Source organism: Schistocerca serialis, chromosome 4 (assembly GCF_023864345.2).
Source record: "Schistocerca serialis cubense isolate TAMUIC-IGC-003099 chromosome 4, iqSchSeri2.2, whole genome shotgun sequence".
Lineage (NCBI taxonomy): Eukaryota > Metazoa > Arthropoda > Insecta > Orthoptera > Acrididae > Schistocerca > Schistocerca serialis.
In genome coordinates, this window is record NC_064641.1 from 482,504,010 (window position 1) to 482,520,602 (window position 16,593).

The 16,593-nt window shown below is 40.3% G+C and overlaps 1 protein-coding gene across 1 annotated transcript in view; it reads left to right on the plus strand.

The window, feature by feature from the left end:
- Positions 1–13,763, plus strand: part of LOC126475173 (ras-related protein Rab-10) — a 32,839-nt gene extending 19,076 nt beyond the window's left edge. Inside the window, exons 2-5 of the mRNA XM_050102803.1 lie at positions 4,945–5,005; positions 5,090–5,228; positions 5,716–5,805; positions 10,541–13,763. Of these exons, the coding sequence (XP_049958760.1) occupies positions 4,945–5,005; positions 5,090–5,228; positions 5,716–5,805; positions 10,541–10,729 (479 nt within the window). The 3' untranslated portion in view covers positions 10,730–13,763. The remainder of the gene's footprint in view (positions 1–4,944; positions 5,006–5,089; positions 5,229–5,715; positions 5,806–10,540) is intronic.
- The last annotated feature ends 2,830 nt before the right edge of the window (positions 13,764–16,593 follow it).

The window sequence follows — 16,593 nt, forward strand, 5'->3', positions numbered from 1 at the left end:
CTGTGACAAACTAAAGCCTGGAGGCACAAAAAAGTGTAGTAAACATGGGCTCAAAAGTGCATACCTTAAGAGCTGTGAGCACCTATTCATCTTTGCTACTGCTGCAGAACACATCTCTTCTACTGAACAAGTACTTCTCGCTCTAAAAGCGTGCCCCCCTGCAGGCCAGGGGGTTAGAATAGGCCTGAGGTATTCCTGCCTGTTGTAAGAGGCGACTAAAAGGAGTCCCGCACCTTTCGGCATTTATGTGATGGTCCCCTGTACAGTTTAACCTCCATTTTTCAAAATTATCGTGAAGAGCGAGCCAAGGGGGAAAGGGCACCTTACATGGTGCATCTTGTCCATCCTGCATAGAGATCTTTAGCCCACTTTCTCGCCTTGGCATTGTAATCCCGCTCATCCTCCATCTCTTGGGCGAGGGAACCTTTCCTGGGTGCATTTTCATCCACCCACTATGCAGTGTCGTTTTCTGCGCTGACGAGGACCATGGAATTCTTTGCACCTCATATCCAGCACAGTAGCCAGTCCATTGTGATAGGGCCACCATGTACCCTGTTGGTTGTAGCACCCTGACAACATAGGGATCACTCTGCCGATGCCTGCATCGTTAACTCCCCACTTATGCCATGGAGTAGATCCCCATCTCCGTGGGGCATCGGGACTCCGGGCAGTGGTCATCCTGCCAGATGGCCCTTGCTGAGACTGTGTGGCGCCTGTGGGGAGGGCCCCTGGTTGGAGTGGGTGGCATCGGATGACAACACCATGAAGTGTAGTACATCATCTCTTGCTGGTGGTCCGCCGCCAGCAGTCTCTTAGCAGGCAAAAGCTAACTTCAGTGCTAAGAAATATGACCCCAAATCATTCCCCTCCATGGCCACACACTGGGAGGAACACCAGGCTAAGGATGGCAGCGAAGCTTATTCGCTCCGGTACCTTGTATAGACAAGAATTGATGGGGGAATCTTTCATGTCCATGTTGCCTCCATTTTTTGATGAGCATTTGGAGGGCAAGTATGGGGAGGTGGAGGGCTTGTCCAAAATGCACTCTGGGTCAGTCTTGATAAAAACAGAATCCTCTGCCCAGTCACGAGCATTACTTGCTTGTGACCAGTTTCTGTTACCATCACGCCCCAGAAGAGCTTAAATATGGTCCAGAGTATTACATTCCACAGGACCTACTTTCGCAGTCTGACGACAAGCTGCGAACCAGTTTAAGAGTGGCGAGGTGTTCATTTCGTCAGTGTGTCCATCAGGGTCCAAGGGATAATCAGGTTGCCACCAGTGCCTTCATCTTGGCCTTTAAGTGAGTGGTCAGCGCGACGGACTGTCAATCCTAAGGGCCCGGGTTCGATTCTCGGCTGGGTCGGAGATTTTCTCCGCTCAGGGACTGGTTGTTGTGTTGTCCTAATCATCATTATTTCATCCTCATCGACGCGCATGTCGCCAAAGTGGCATCAACTTGAAAGACTTGCACCAGGCGAGCGGTCTACTGACAGGAGGCCCTCTTCACACACCGTCATCAAGGGTGACACATTGCCCAAGAAGGTCAAGATGATGGTACACCGCTGTGATGTCAAGCCATATATCCCTCCCTTGATGTGGTGGTTTAAGTGTGGAAGTTCGACCCTGTGTCTTCCCGCTGTACTTCCAGCACCACATGTCGAGATTGTGGGTGTCCATCACATCCCAGTACTCCATATGCCCTGTCTCCCATCTGTGTCAACTGCAGAGAGCATCATTCACCTTGCTCGCCAGACTGCTGGAGTTTACAGAAAGAGAGGAAAATCGTGGAATACACGACGCTGGACCAACTGACCTACACTGAGGCTAAGAGGAAATTTGAGCACCTACATCCTGTGGCTATGACCTCCTCTTATGCCACCGCTACGAGAACAGTTGTCGTCCCATCAGTTCCTCGCATTCCTGTTCCCTCTCAGAACCAGAAGACATCTGCCCCCTTGATGGTGGGGGTGGGGGGGCGGGGGCACTTGAACCCTGTTGCTCCCACACCACCTACTTCGGGAGGAATCCCCCACCCCAGCCATTGGAGATATCAGTATCCACCTCTGAGCCAGAGAAGCACAATTCTTCTTCGGCTCCTCTCACTTGGAGGGGGTTCCTTGGGTTGCTCCCTTCCCAGGTTTCTGCTAGTGGGAAAAATAACACCTACCAGCGGCTGAAGAACCCAAAAGCAGCTGGTCGTTGGGCTTCACGATCATCCTCAGTCCTAGAGACTGAATCAGTGAAGTCCTCCCAGCCAGGAAAACCCAAGGTGCAGCAAGAGAAATCCACACATTCGTAGTTCTCCTGCACATCCAAATTACCGTCTCCTTTTCCCATCCACAGTGGCTCATCTCCCACATTGGAGGCGCAGGTCAGGGCTTATGATTGCAATTCACATCGGATGTCTCCTGTCTGAAGTGAGTCCTTGCCTTTGCCACCTGTAGTTCAGGTCCATTCAGGCACACCTCCATGGTACACACCTAGGCGGAAGCTTCACCTGGATCTTTCACGTAGTCCTAAGGACTCTGTTAACCCTGAGGCTCGCCGCTGTCACTTCCTCTCGGTTCTTGACATGTACTAGTATGACAGTGTTTTACACTGATGGTCACGTTGGCTTCATGTATGTTCGTGGAAGACATATTGAACAGCACTCCTTGCCAGATGGCTGCAGTGTTTTCACTGCAGAGCTGGCAGCCATTTCTCATGATCTTCTGTACTGACTCTTTGAGCAGCCTACAAGCTATCAACTAGTGCTATCCCCACCATCCTTTGGTAGCGACCATCCAGGAGTCCATCTATGCCCTGGAATGGTCTAGTCATTCCATGGTGTTTGTGTGGCTCCCAGACCATGCCGGAATCCCAGGAAATGAATTTACCAACAGGCTGGCCAAACAGGCTACACGGATACCGCATCTGGAGATGGGCATCCCTGTAACTGACCTGTGATCATTATTACGCCACAAGGTTTTTCAGCTTTGGGAGATTGGAATGGCATTTACGCACAACGAACTGCATACCATTAAGGAGTCTGTGAATGTGTGAAAAACCTCCATGTGGGGACTGTGTGCTTCTCTGCCGGCTTCGCATTGGCCATATGTGGCTAACACATAGCTACTTCCTCTGTGGCAAAGACCCACCTCGGTGTCACTGTGGCTCTCATATGACTGTTGTCCACATCCTGCTGGACTGCCTACTTTCCGCCACTCTGCGGCGGACTTTTAACCTTTCCAGCACCCTACCTTCAGTGTTGGGCAACAGTGCCTCAGCAGCAGATATAGTTTTACATTTTATTCGTGGGAGGAGGAGGGGGGGAGGTGTTTATTGTACCATCTAAGGGTGGGCATTTAGCATTCTCTCAGAGGATGCTACATTCCCTCCATTTTTATCTCTGTCGCACTTTCTTTGCATTTGTATGCTATGGTGGTCATCTTTTTCCTTACTATTGTTCATCTCCCCTTGTCTTTTTTGAGGTGGACATTTTAATGTGTTGCAGAGTGGCCGGCTCATCCTCTTTTATTATTGTGATCAGCCAGCCCAGACCATCTGCTCTATGGTTTTAATACCTTCTTCTACTTATCCTTGTGGTGTATGTTTTCCCCATTTTTTGTTCGTTCCATTCACTTTCTTTTTAGGTGAGGTTCCCCTTTCCTTTTCTTGTTCTTACTAAAGAAATCACCCAAAAATTGAAGAAGCAAACTAAATAGCGAGGATTTACTCCTAAATTAATATTCTAGAGCTGCAAAGAAGCCATTTACAGTAGTTCAGTTGTTGAAAAATATCACACAGCACTCTGTTTGGAAAACATGTAACTAGCCAATGACCACCTCGTTTTAAATAATCAGCCAAATAAAATCATCTAGTTTGAAGCAAAGTACCATTTCACAGCAACATTTTGTGACTTGAGCTTATGGCCTTTGAAAGAAGGCAGTATATGTTTGGAAAAATACTTTACATGTGGCTGCAGAAGGGCGTAACAGTACATAAAACTAACTTTTAAGCAGTTAGATGCCTTAAGAATTTTTACAGTTGGAAAAACTCCTTTCTTTAGTTGCAAATTAAAGCAGGCCTGTTCATTGATCTGCCTGTGTGAGCTGGCTCGAGCTCGCGCCACAACAGTGAGTAACCAACCGGCTCACAGCAACTTACAATGGTGAGAATGAGAATGGGAGGGGAATGGAGGGAGGTATCAGAAAGAAGTAGCTCCCCACTAGAAATTGGTGCCAGCATGTCCGTTCTGTGGCCGCTAAGATTAGTTCTGCGGAACTGTATCAGGGTCTGGTGGCTAATTAATGTCTTTTGCAGCACTTCTATTTTCTGAGTGTGTTGCATTGATGAGGAATGACAATGAAATGAAACTTGAATTTCTTTTAAATGATACTTCTTATGACTGGTGCAGTCTTATGATGAAAGTTGTGGTCAAAGTTTAAATTGACATCAGTTTGTATTTTGTGACTATTTAATTCACATCTTAAATGGACGTCAATAAATGCTACTTATTTTGCATTTCACTAAAACATCAGTGTGTTTCTGAGTACTATTAATTCAGAGATAAGCTTGTATTTTGAAGTCTGTGAGTAGATTTCATACTCCTCATTCGCACAAGTATGTCGGTCCAAACACTGTCATAAGTGTAGCTGAAAATGTGTAGAATAGTGAAAATTTATCTGGAGGAAAATTTTTATGCAAGCCTAAAAGACCCCCTCCTCCCCCTTTTTTAACTTATCATGCATCTCCCACTTACATTGTAGGTCTAAAAAAATCCTGTTTTACCATGAGCACTTCCCAGGTGACCAGCAAGTCCTCGTGCTCACCTAGAACCTCCTGAGCAAGCCAGATTTAAATTAATGTAAATGAATTTGGGAAGTGGTGCAGGGTTTGCGGGATGCCACAACTACGCTGTTTATTCTACTTATGAACAATTTTCAATTGTTTTTATTCTAGGTATTGACTTCAAAATTAAGACTGTTGAGCTGAGAGGAAAAAAGATCAAATTGCAGATATGGTAAGTGACAGAACTTAGTAAATACCTGCAGTTTTTTGTAGTCATTATTTATTTACTTTTGATTTTTTTTCCCTCCCTTTTTAGGGACACAGCAGGGCAGGAGAGATTCCACACAATAACGACATCATATTATCGAGGTGCAATGGGAATAATGCTAGTTTATGATATAACAAATGAGAAGAGTTTTGAGAATATAGTGAAGTGGCTTCGAAATATTGATGAAGTGAGTGACTGTGACAGAATTATTCATTATGGATAAATCTATATAGGCTTTAATTGTGCAACAATTAGAGAAATTTGACTTCCACCAACATGTATTAATGACAATACAGCTGATATAATGAGTGGTTCGACATTACTAAAAATTCCATGTTTCCTTGTGCTTTGAATTTATTCTTTTAACTATTTAGTGGTTACTTATGTAAAAATGAGAGGTAATTGTATGTTACCTGAGACACAATTGTTTTCTTTCTGTCATAGATCTTTTCTAAACAGATTTTGGCAATTGCATTTTAAAAGCAGTGTAATAACTGTAATTTTTTTCTCATTACCATTAAATTACTTTTAGGTTGGTGCAAATTTTACACATTCACTCTTAAATGCATACACACAGTACTCTTTGGCTAATTATACATCATAAAATTTGTGAGAGAAGGAAATACTCTTGTACCTATTGATATCTGATTAATTTTTTTTCCTTGCTATTTCAGCATGCGAATGAAGATGTGGAGAAAATGATTCTGGGTAATAAGAGTGATATGGAGGACAAACGAGTAGTAAGCAGAGAGCGTGGCGAAGCAGTATGTGTACTTAATACATTATCATTCAATTTACTCCCGTCTTTCTGTTTGTATATACAATGTGGCCAAAATTCCAGGATGAATTTTTCACACGCGAGGGTAACCCCAAAAGTAAGGTCTCCCATTTTTTTGTAAGTACATAGACCTGTTTATTTCTACAATGGTGTACATCAGATTACAGCTTGAACATTTAGCTATTTTTCGACATGATCACCTTTTCTGTTGATGCATTTTTGTTGACACAGGGTGTATACGACCTGGGAGATCCGGGAAAGACCCGGGAATTTTTTCATCCGCGAGAAAACCGGGAAAAACCCGGGAATTTTTTAGAATTCCCTGAATTTTTCATTGCTATAGTTTTCAGTTAATTTTTTGTCATTTTGACTGGTAAGAACCGATACTCTAACAAAGGATGTAACTGTATCCTGCCACTGCAGAATAATACTGCAACAACGTTACATGAATGAGAGAATAAAACTAAAATTGCAAAGGAAATGCACCATATAAAAAAAAATTAAAAAAACGCAGAGCTCATACAAGTGTCTGCCAACAGAAAAATGTGTGAAAGACTTTGTAATGCATTGTAACACAAAATTACCTCCGATGTTCGTGACGTCACAACTGTTTACATTAGATCCATTTAAGCAGATACGGGTGGGCTCTTGTGCATGCGCAGTTGAGTCGCGTATTAGTCGTACCTTCTCCCGCTTCTGTCTACAGAAATGTTGCTGCTGGCTGTGTAAGCAGCAAACCATGGTATATGAACTGGGCAGAAATTTCGTGGGGGGCGGGGGCAAACTCATATTCTTAAAGAAGAAAACCTTGTCACAAAGCACCTAGTATCTAGCGCACATTGGTCTATCGATTGTTCAAATGATTTTGAAGCACATCCCTATTGGTTTTTGAAAATTTTTGAACACATTCTAAGTTGATTTCTGAATGAGTCATAAGTTGATTTTTGAATGCATGCATAGTGTATGTGATGTCTCTGCCAGGGGAATCCTCATCACATCTAGAAATAAACTTTTCAGCAGACAAAAGGGGGCGGGGCTATAAGAGTTCAGTGGAATAAAGCCAAACGGGTGAATGCCAACTGCTGTTTGTTTATGTGATTGATTGGGTATGCGAATGACCAGTGTTGTTTAAATTACTAGCGAAGTCCATAGATTCAGACTATGAGAGTGGAAATAAGTGACGAACAGGAATAACTGATAAGAAAGATTACGTATTATTTTCTCGGTGTATCCAAGAAAATGAAATTTTGAAAGAAAATTTTGGTCAGATCGCTAACCTAGAAAGGGCGAGTTGTATAGTCCCCGACTAGCAGCTGCGAGGTTATATTGTGGGAGTAGTGCGGAAAACGTGTTGTACGAATGTCTAACCAGAGAATAATCGCTGGATAACTAAACGGGTCTACTATTGCCTCGGTTTGAAATATCGTAGATCAGGGAGTGATATGCAGAGGAGTCTGAGTGTCGTAAGTTGTAGTGCGGGGGGCTAGTCTCCACGTGATCCTTGTTTACATTTAGTTATTTTGCTGTTTGCTATTTGTTTACTGCTCTCACATCAAATGAAAACAGTGATTTCTGTGGCTGGGAGCTATCAAGTGAATTAAAATACATTCACGTAATTACGGAAGGCTAAAATGTGTTATTAGTTTCAGATTTTATTTCCACCTTTCTGGCAGTCAAGCATTAATCACCTTGCAGAATAATGAAGTTACTTTTGTCACTTTGCTGCAGAAATCCGGCTTTTGATCTATTTTTCCGCTGAGACAGCCAATTTATTTGACATGAAGTGTTTACCACACTATTGGCTAGTTTAAACTGCTCGCTGCATTTCAAATGCACGTTTTCATCTTCTAGTACGTATAGCATTGTGCCATAATAAAGAACTCAACATGAGATAATACAGTACTCGTACTCCAAGAAAACTGACATCACGAACGCCACACTGAAGAGCTTAATATCAGGTCGAGGCCTACTTCGTTGGCAATCTGGACATACGAATGTACACTGCAAGGCGAATTATTCGTTGCAGTATGGTTCACGAAATTCCAACGCTCTTGGAGTATCCTCTGATGTCTTGTTTCTTTTATGACATAATGTAAGATCTTTTAATGTTTCACACACACTGGCTTCCTACGTCATCGCAGCTGCGCAAGCACAGTGACGCCTCTTATCTGCTGGAACAAATCTATTTCTAACAGATCGCAGGAAAATATTGCAAATTGTGGTTTGAAAAGCGTTATTTTCAAAATAAATTTCCTTTTACGCAAGATGAACTATGTGCGAGAAGGTACGATGAATTTCTTAAATCGCAGAGCGTTTGACACTCGTTTAAAAGTCAACTCTTTAATGACAATCCATTTGGGAAAATTTCCAGCCCTGAAGATCAGAGATTAATGACGGCATTAAACATTTTACTGGCACATTTGTGTGATGTATCTTAAAGTGTAAAAGTCCAAAAAAGATCAACATTATATGTGGAAGCTTAGCTTCTCTTGCGGCTTACAAATCGTAGGGACCAATACCATATCTGAAAGCTTTTTTCTTGCAGCAGCACTATTTACATTAACTTTATCTATTTGTGTGTTCGCGCTACTTAACAATGATGTTGCTATTGGCTGACTACATCGCGTGTCCTATGCTCTGAATATCCGCTGTCATCGGCTGGCGAGATCACGTGACATGAGCTATGACTGGCTTACAAAAGCATATCGCAATCTCGATTTCAGTGCATCGGAGAGTAACAAGCAGTGTTTGGTGGAATGCGAATTTATACTTTCGTAACTTTTTTTTTTTTTTTTTCCTGTGAGTTTTGTTTTCTAAAGTGCTGGGAAATCCTAAGCCGCTGTATAGAACTATAACCATTCAAATGATTCATACGTTTTACAGTTCTGAGGGAAAGTATACTGTCACTTAACACGGAAAAAGTGTATTTTCACCCGGGAGAAAGTGTATCTTCAACTGGGAGATCCGGGAAAAATCTGGGAATTTTTTTTCCTTGTCCACGTATACACCCTGTGACACTATTGCAGTTTTTGTATGCTCATGTAATACCAGATAACCATGCTGTTCAGGAAGTTATGAACCTCTTCTTTCACCTCATCGTCGGAGCTGAATCGCTTTCCAGCCAAATGTTCTTTTAACCTAGGGAACGTGTGATAGTCACTGGGCGCCAAGTTAGGACTGTAGGGTGGGTGGGTGGGTGATTATGTTCCACTGAAACTGTTGCAGGAGAGCAACGGTTTGCCGAGCGATGTGTGGGCGAGCATTGTCATGGAGAATGTGCATGCCCTTGCGTAACATTCCTCTTCTCCGGTTCTGAATTGCCCGTTTGAGTTTCTTCAGTGTCTCACAGTACCTGTCAGTGTTATTTGTGGTCCCAGTGGGCATTAAGTCGACCAACAATACCTCTTTCCGATCCCAAAAAACGGTTCTCATGACTTTACCGGCAGACTGTGTTTGTTTGAATTTCCGCGACTTTGGCGAAGAAGGATGCTGCCACTGGTGTGATTGTTGCTTGGTCTCAGGTGTAAAGTGGTATGCCCAGGTTTCATCACCCATGACAATTAAGTCTAGAAAGTTGTCCTGTTCGCCTGCGAGGTGGTGAAGTAATGCGCGTGGCACCCATCTTGCGCACACCTTCCGGTAGTTCAATGTTTCCCTTAAAATTCTGTGAGTGGTGCTTCGGGAAACCTGAGGAACCAACGTGCAGAGATCATCCAGGCTGATCCGCCAATCGTCATGCATACTTTGCTCGACCTGCAACACTGTCTCCTCAGAAATTGACAGTCTCCTGCTCCTTTGTCCATCGTGAATTTCGGTCCAACCAGCTGCAAACTCTCTATGCCACTTACAAACATTTTTGACATCCATGCACAACTTGCCATACACTTCCATCAATTGGCTATTAATTTCAATCAGCGGCAGTGCCCTTTGCATTCAAAAACTAAATGACTGTGCGCAATTCGCACATGGTGGTAACATCCAACGGGAGCTCCATTCTCAACGGCTGCCAAGCCAAGACTGAGTGCCTCAGTGTGGCATGCGCATGTTTACATACAGTGCGTGAAGCACTCTTCATAAGAGTTTGACCAACTCCCACAAAAACAGAGTTCTGTACTTAAAAAAAAAAAAAAAAAATTAGGAGACCTTACTTTTGGGATTATCCTCATGAAAGAAGAAAATGTGTTACACAAACCTGGCTCTGGAAACTCTGTAATTTTGGTGTTAGAAATAATTTTGTAAAGCTCAACATAGTACCTTAATCATTAAAAATACAATGCGGAGTGGCCGCATGGTTTGAGGCATCAAATCACGGATTGCACAGCCCTTCCCGCCGGAGGTCCGTGTGTGTGTGTGTGTGTGTGTTCTTAGCATAAGTTAGCTTAAGTAGTGTGTGAGTCCAGGGACTTGCTGAAGAAGGCTTTGGCTGAAAGCTATAATGTGTGCCTGTCTGCAACTAAATTGGTCATCTTTATGGTAAGTAGCAGTCTGTCCTTTTCCTAATGTTGTCGCCATTCCAACCTGGAGTTTCATTACTGATTGTTAGTCACTTCTGGCACTGCATTGATGTACAAGGTGCCACTTTCTGAATCGTTTTTGTACATTCTCTCAGTTGCACAAAATTTTTAGTTAATGGAAAAAATAACACTTCATTTGAAAAATTGTTATTTGCCTCATTACACCTTTTGTGTGTTCTTGTAACAACTAATTATTTTCTTTTGCAGATTGCACGAGAGCATGGAATCAGGTTCATGGAAACATCAGCAAAAGCAAACATAAATATAGAACGGGCATTTAATGAATTAGCGGAGGCCATTCTTGATAAAACTGCTGGTAGAGATCCAGCGGAGTCATCGGACAGAGTGATAGTTCCAGACAGACGGGGAGAAAGAGGCTCCAACAGGTGCTGCTAGGTGTAGCTTAAAAACAAAATAAAAACAAAAACTCTTATGCTACCAGGGATGCAGAGCAGTTTGATTTGCTGTATTACAAGCTGTGATGTATTGCCAAAGAATAAAAATGGGATTTAAAACTCTTTTTACAATTCAAAATAAACCTACCTTTCACTTGTGGGAGCGATTTTGAAATGTAAGTGGGGGAATGAAAGTGATAAATGTGAAGCATGGAGCTGTGTGGGAGTATGTTGGTGTTCAGATGTCGCAAACGTTGGTTACTAATTACTTGGGGGGAGTGTGTGTGTGTGTGTGTGTGTGTGTGTGTGTGTGTGTGTGTTTTTTTTTAATTACTCTTCAGTGCATCTCTGTAAACACATTTTCAATAACACAGAGACACTGTGTGGTTTGAGTGGTGTGTAACTTCATTTATAAGTAATGTAATAAAAATAAAACCTGAACAATTTGTAGTGAATGTATTTTTTACCTATTTTCTAGAGTGCTCTTCTCTTTTTCAGACTTATTTATTATTATTTTTTTTTATTTGATGTATGGCAAGCTTTTCTAGTTTTATAAGACATTTCATATAAAGTTTGAAGTTCTCTGTGATTTGTTGTAGCCTCTTGAGAGATTCTGCTGTAATACAGTAAATCAAACTTGTCATTAAGAGTTTGATTGCTACAAGTTCCTGGCATTTTGTAGAGTCCAGTTGAACTTGTTGCATAATTCTCGTGAACAACACAGTCTCTGTTTAGATTTTATAAAGAACCAAGAAAAGGAACCGAAACACCATGGTGCTAGAAAATAAGTTTCTCATAAATCCCTTGAACGACTGACTTGTGGGGTGTAAGTGAAGTGTACTATAGAAAGTGAAGTGACACTAGGAGTATGGTTTTATGGACAAAGTATATGCTCCTTTATGTGAACATATTTTTTGTGTGTGCTGATACCATTTATCGTTGTGTGATCATCAGAGTTAATAATCTTTTATATAAAATGGTATTTTCATGCCTGCTTATTCAGAAATTCACTTGGAAACTGAAGATTGCCATTAGCACATTAGATAAATACAAATCTGATAGTTAACAGTGCAACTGGCAGTTCATGAACCACCAAATCGTTGGTCATGTTGATCTGCTGGCATTTTGATTGTGATCTCTTACTGTTTACTTATTCTGTAAGTGATTTGTTTGCATTATATTCAGAATCAATAAGTTAATTTGGTTTTGAGTTATTTCTCGAGTTGACAGATACAGGAATATGGTATAATAGTTTTAAAACACATGGTGAAGAAGTAATTCATACGTGGAAAAATTGTCAGCAGCACTGTGAGCATTTCCAGTACTATGGCTTGTGAGAGCAATTTCATGGCATACTTTGATTTGCACATCTCAAAATGAAAAAAAAAATTATCATATTCACTTTTTGAAGCCACATGAGTACATTACTGTAAGCTTAAAGCTTATGCTAGTAAATGTTTGATGTTTTGAAATTATTCACTAGAAAACTATTTGCAGCGTATGCATGATTGACTGACAAGGGTACTGCTGGTTTTACATGATGTTTCACTGTGAATAAGACAGTACCAGTCTGTGTTACAAGATCACCCAGATAACAAAAAAAAATTATTTTCAAAGGTTTTACATGGTACCAATTTTGCATATTATATACTCTTGGGTTACTAGTAAACAGAAAGTAACCAGCTGGTTCCTATAAATGTGTAATCATTATATGTCTGATATAGTGGTTAGATTCATTATAAAGCAACAACAAATTATCAAAATTTTCATCTACATAATTAGCATATTGTAAATTCTTGTTTTATTTTTAAGATTAAAAAGTTGTGATTTGTAATTGCTGTCTGTGTTGGGTATCATTTTTGGCATGAATTGACAAGGATTACTTTCTTTAAAAAAACTGTCAGTTGGAATAGGCAAGGTATTTGGAATATTACTTGCATTCTTGAGAGAATGTTGCTGCTTTTGTTTCCAAAGCAGATCTATGCTCTTCATATGGAAAAAAGAGAGAGGTTTTTTAAGAGGAGAGGAGCAGCGAAGGTTAAAAATGTAAATGGAGAATGAAGACAGTGACAGACGAGATTTCGTGAAATTCCTATCTACAAAAAATAAAATGTGTGCGCATGTAACTTTGCTTCGTGTCAATAGAAAATTGGGAGATAAGTAATTATAGATAACTGATGTTAACTGATGCAGGTACTGGGTAGAGCAGAAATTAAGTGTATACTGTGAATTTTCATGAAAAATTTTATGAATATAGTGAGATAACTGTAAGACATGTTGCAGGGGAAGAAAGAAAGTGGAAGCCTTATTACTGAAACTTGTAAATTAAATTAAATTTTTCATATGAACTTTGAATGTGCTCTTCCCCCCGTACAGAAAATCTGAATTGATTGTTAAAAATAATAACACAAACTATCAAATTTGTAATCAACCCAGTAAAACAAGTGTCGCCAGCAATAGCACTGAATATCAAAATATGCCTTCAGCCATAGCCAGCCTCTTTTCAATGCAACCCTAAGGTAGAAAAAAATTTCAGCTGTGTATGAAAGGCCTGATGTGATTGCAGTAATAGAAAGGCTTTTATGGAAGTGAGAACACTGGAAGATTGTATGTTATTGTCTGAAATGTTCATGTTCCAGCCGTACTAGAAGATGAATTACTATTTCATTACTTAATAAGCCAGTGTAGAATATTCTTATGTTCAGTCAGTGGTCAACAGCTAAAGTTCCAGATGCATATTATGTAATATTAAATTGGAATAAGGAAAGTGGGAATGTAAGACCAGCAGTTACTGCAAACTGAGCCATTGAATTTTTGTTAATTGTTCTGTGGGCTTCAAAGTTTTGATCACTACAAAATAAGTAATGTTACTGAGACACATACAAGAAGTAATATTTTGCTATGTTTCCTTCAATGGAGTTGAGTTACATGGCTCAGAGAAAGAAGGTGTATAAGTTTAAGATAAAGCAACAAATTTATTACAATATTTTGTAAATAAACATTCTTTACATTATTAAAACCTTTACTTCAGATTATGTAAATTATTTACATTTACTCATCACTGGTTTTATCTTTATGGACTGGTCACAAAAGTTGTTTGATGAAATTTTTATTTCTATGACAAAATACAAGATAACTGTTCCTTATATGCAACATGACATGCAAACACATGTGGCGTGATGTATGACACATTCCAGTCACAAGAATATAGGGATGATTGGCAGATTTTGAAAACTTTCCTTTGTCTCATTCATTTAAAGCACTAAAATGTCCACAACCAGTTATATTTGCATGTATTAGTAGTCACTTTGATCATAATTAATTGCTTCCTCAACAAGGTCAGTTGGTAAGTCAAGACACCACCAAGAAATCGTGTCCTAGATCTTTGTTGCTGTAGTCTGGCAAGCACACAACCACAAGTCCAGGTTTGTCCCATACCTGTACATGTCGTATGTGGGATACTGAGCAAACCAAATTGTAAAATTTCACATAGTCTGAATTATTCGAGGCAAAGTATTGTTTACATTTACATATGACACACACACACACACACTCTCTCTCTCTCTCTCTCTCTCTCTCTCTCTCTCTCTCTCTCTCTCTCTCTCATTACCCTTCCCTCCTCCCCAAACAACAAGGCTATTGTAAAATTGCCTCGTACCAAGTTCTGTAAATTTTACTTTCATAATAAGTGTTAAGTCAGCACTTGTGAGTTGCAGTTGCTGTATTAATAAGTCAACAAACCATACTTTTTTCTGAAATGAAATGTTGTGGAGACAGATATTTAATCATGGTTAGTAACAAATTGACTACCAAATGCATAGTGATGGCTGTTTCATCACCAGGCCAAGCCCTGACGTCAGGTGTGAGGCTCTGCTGTGACAGACGATTTGCATACAATGTCAGAAGCAGGTCTCTGCTGTGACATCTGGCAGACTTGTGGAATCATTATGTTAAATTGTGTAGATTAAGAAATAATCATGTAAGAGAACAGATAAAAGAAAGAAAGAAAAAAAAAGCTTCAAGCCCTGAGAGGTGGTGATAGAAAAGCAAATGTGAACTCTTGAACAAAATTACCGTATTTACTCGAATCTAAGCCGCACTTTTTTCCGGTTTTTGTAATCCAAAAAACTGACTGTGGCTTAGAATCGAGTGCAAAGCAAGCGGAAGTTCTGAAAAATGTTGGTGGGTGCCGCCACAACTAACTTCTGCTGTCATATGTATGTAGCGCTACACAGGCATGCTTTGTAGGCACAAAGATAAATACTGGCACCAAAACCTCTGCGTCAGTAAATAAATTTTTAAAAAAATGTAAAAGACGAGCTTTTTTCTCTGCCCCGAGTTTCAGCCACTGCATTTTCATACATTATCCAACGAAGTAAATACAAATTCCGTATTGTTCATCTTCGAATGTAGCAGCATTTCAATGTACTACAAAAATCTGACTAACAAGTCTGTTTGGGATGTTTGTCACTATGGCCAACTCTACATTCTGAATCTTTCCTACCTGTGAGAAGAGATGGTTGCTAATAGGAACTTTTATGAATTGTGAATCACATGCAGTATTCTCTTCACCGTAAGAATAATATGAATATAAACATTTTGCCAGGTATTGTTTCATGTTTGCTGCTATTTCATTTAAATCCTGTCTGCCTAATAAACTACGAAACTAGAGTGAGCCAACAGTAAACGCGGAAGAATATACATATCATGTCATGTTTATATTCGTATTATTCTTATGCCTAATAGTGATACAGTCAGAAATGAAGCACAGCAATTGACAAATCTAAGATGACTCTAATTTCTGTGCAGAATGTAACGTACTAAAGGGGCGCCTGCAAAGATTTTCAAACGGAGAAAAATTTTCGCTAAACTCTCGTTCAGAACATCTTCTATCATACACAGTGTATTATTTGGTTCTTGTTGATCATTATCAAAGAAAGCAGCAGTGTAAGTAACAACAAATAGCAGTCTCTTGCCATTGTTTCGCTAATGAGACGATTCCTCTTCTTTTTATTTAATTGCAAGTGGCGGTAGCACACACAAAAGCAAGCCATGCCGCAAGCGGCGACAGGCTGTAAACACGCACTATCAGAATGCGACAAAACAATGCACGACACAGTACAGTAATGCATTTTCAGCTTAGAGTGACGTAAACACCTATAACAAAGAAAACGGCACTTATCAGATCAAAGAAAAATAAGCAATCAATTCAAACCAGACGAAGCATGTGAAAAAGGAAGGGTACCCATATAGATACGGACGAAGCACCTGACGCATAGCAATGGCTACCTGGTAAAGCTTAACTGCTAAGCTTACGACTCGAACCAAACTACTGTAGCTGTATCGTGATTCATTCGACCTAAATTGTGTCTCATATTACAATGGACCAACTTTGTTTAGATTTGGAGATGCGGCCTAAAACTTTTCTCTCCCCTTGAATTTAGAGTCTCAAATTTCAGGTGCGGCTTAGATTCGGGAAATTTTTTTCCCCTTGATTTAGAGTCTCATTTTTCAGGTGCGGCTTAGATTCGAGTAAATACGGTAACAGAACGTATCCAAACACCATTATCATAACAGGCACTTTTTAACACTTTTTCGTCACAAATTATACTTACCTATATTCAAAGACCCCCATATTTTATCTTGCCAAACCAACAGGTTGTTCTTTGTATCCCATTATGGAAACAGAAAATTAAACCACACCTGGTGAAGCCAGTGCTTCAGGAGTATGTAATTTTTTTCCCTCCGTTGGATCATTCCGATTGACATTTTATGTAGTTTTCTAAGATTCAAAGGAGAAATATGAGACGACTATGGGATTTGCATGTTCTTGTTGATGTAACCATGACTAATGTAGTAGTAACG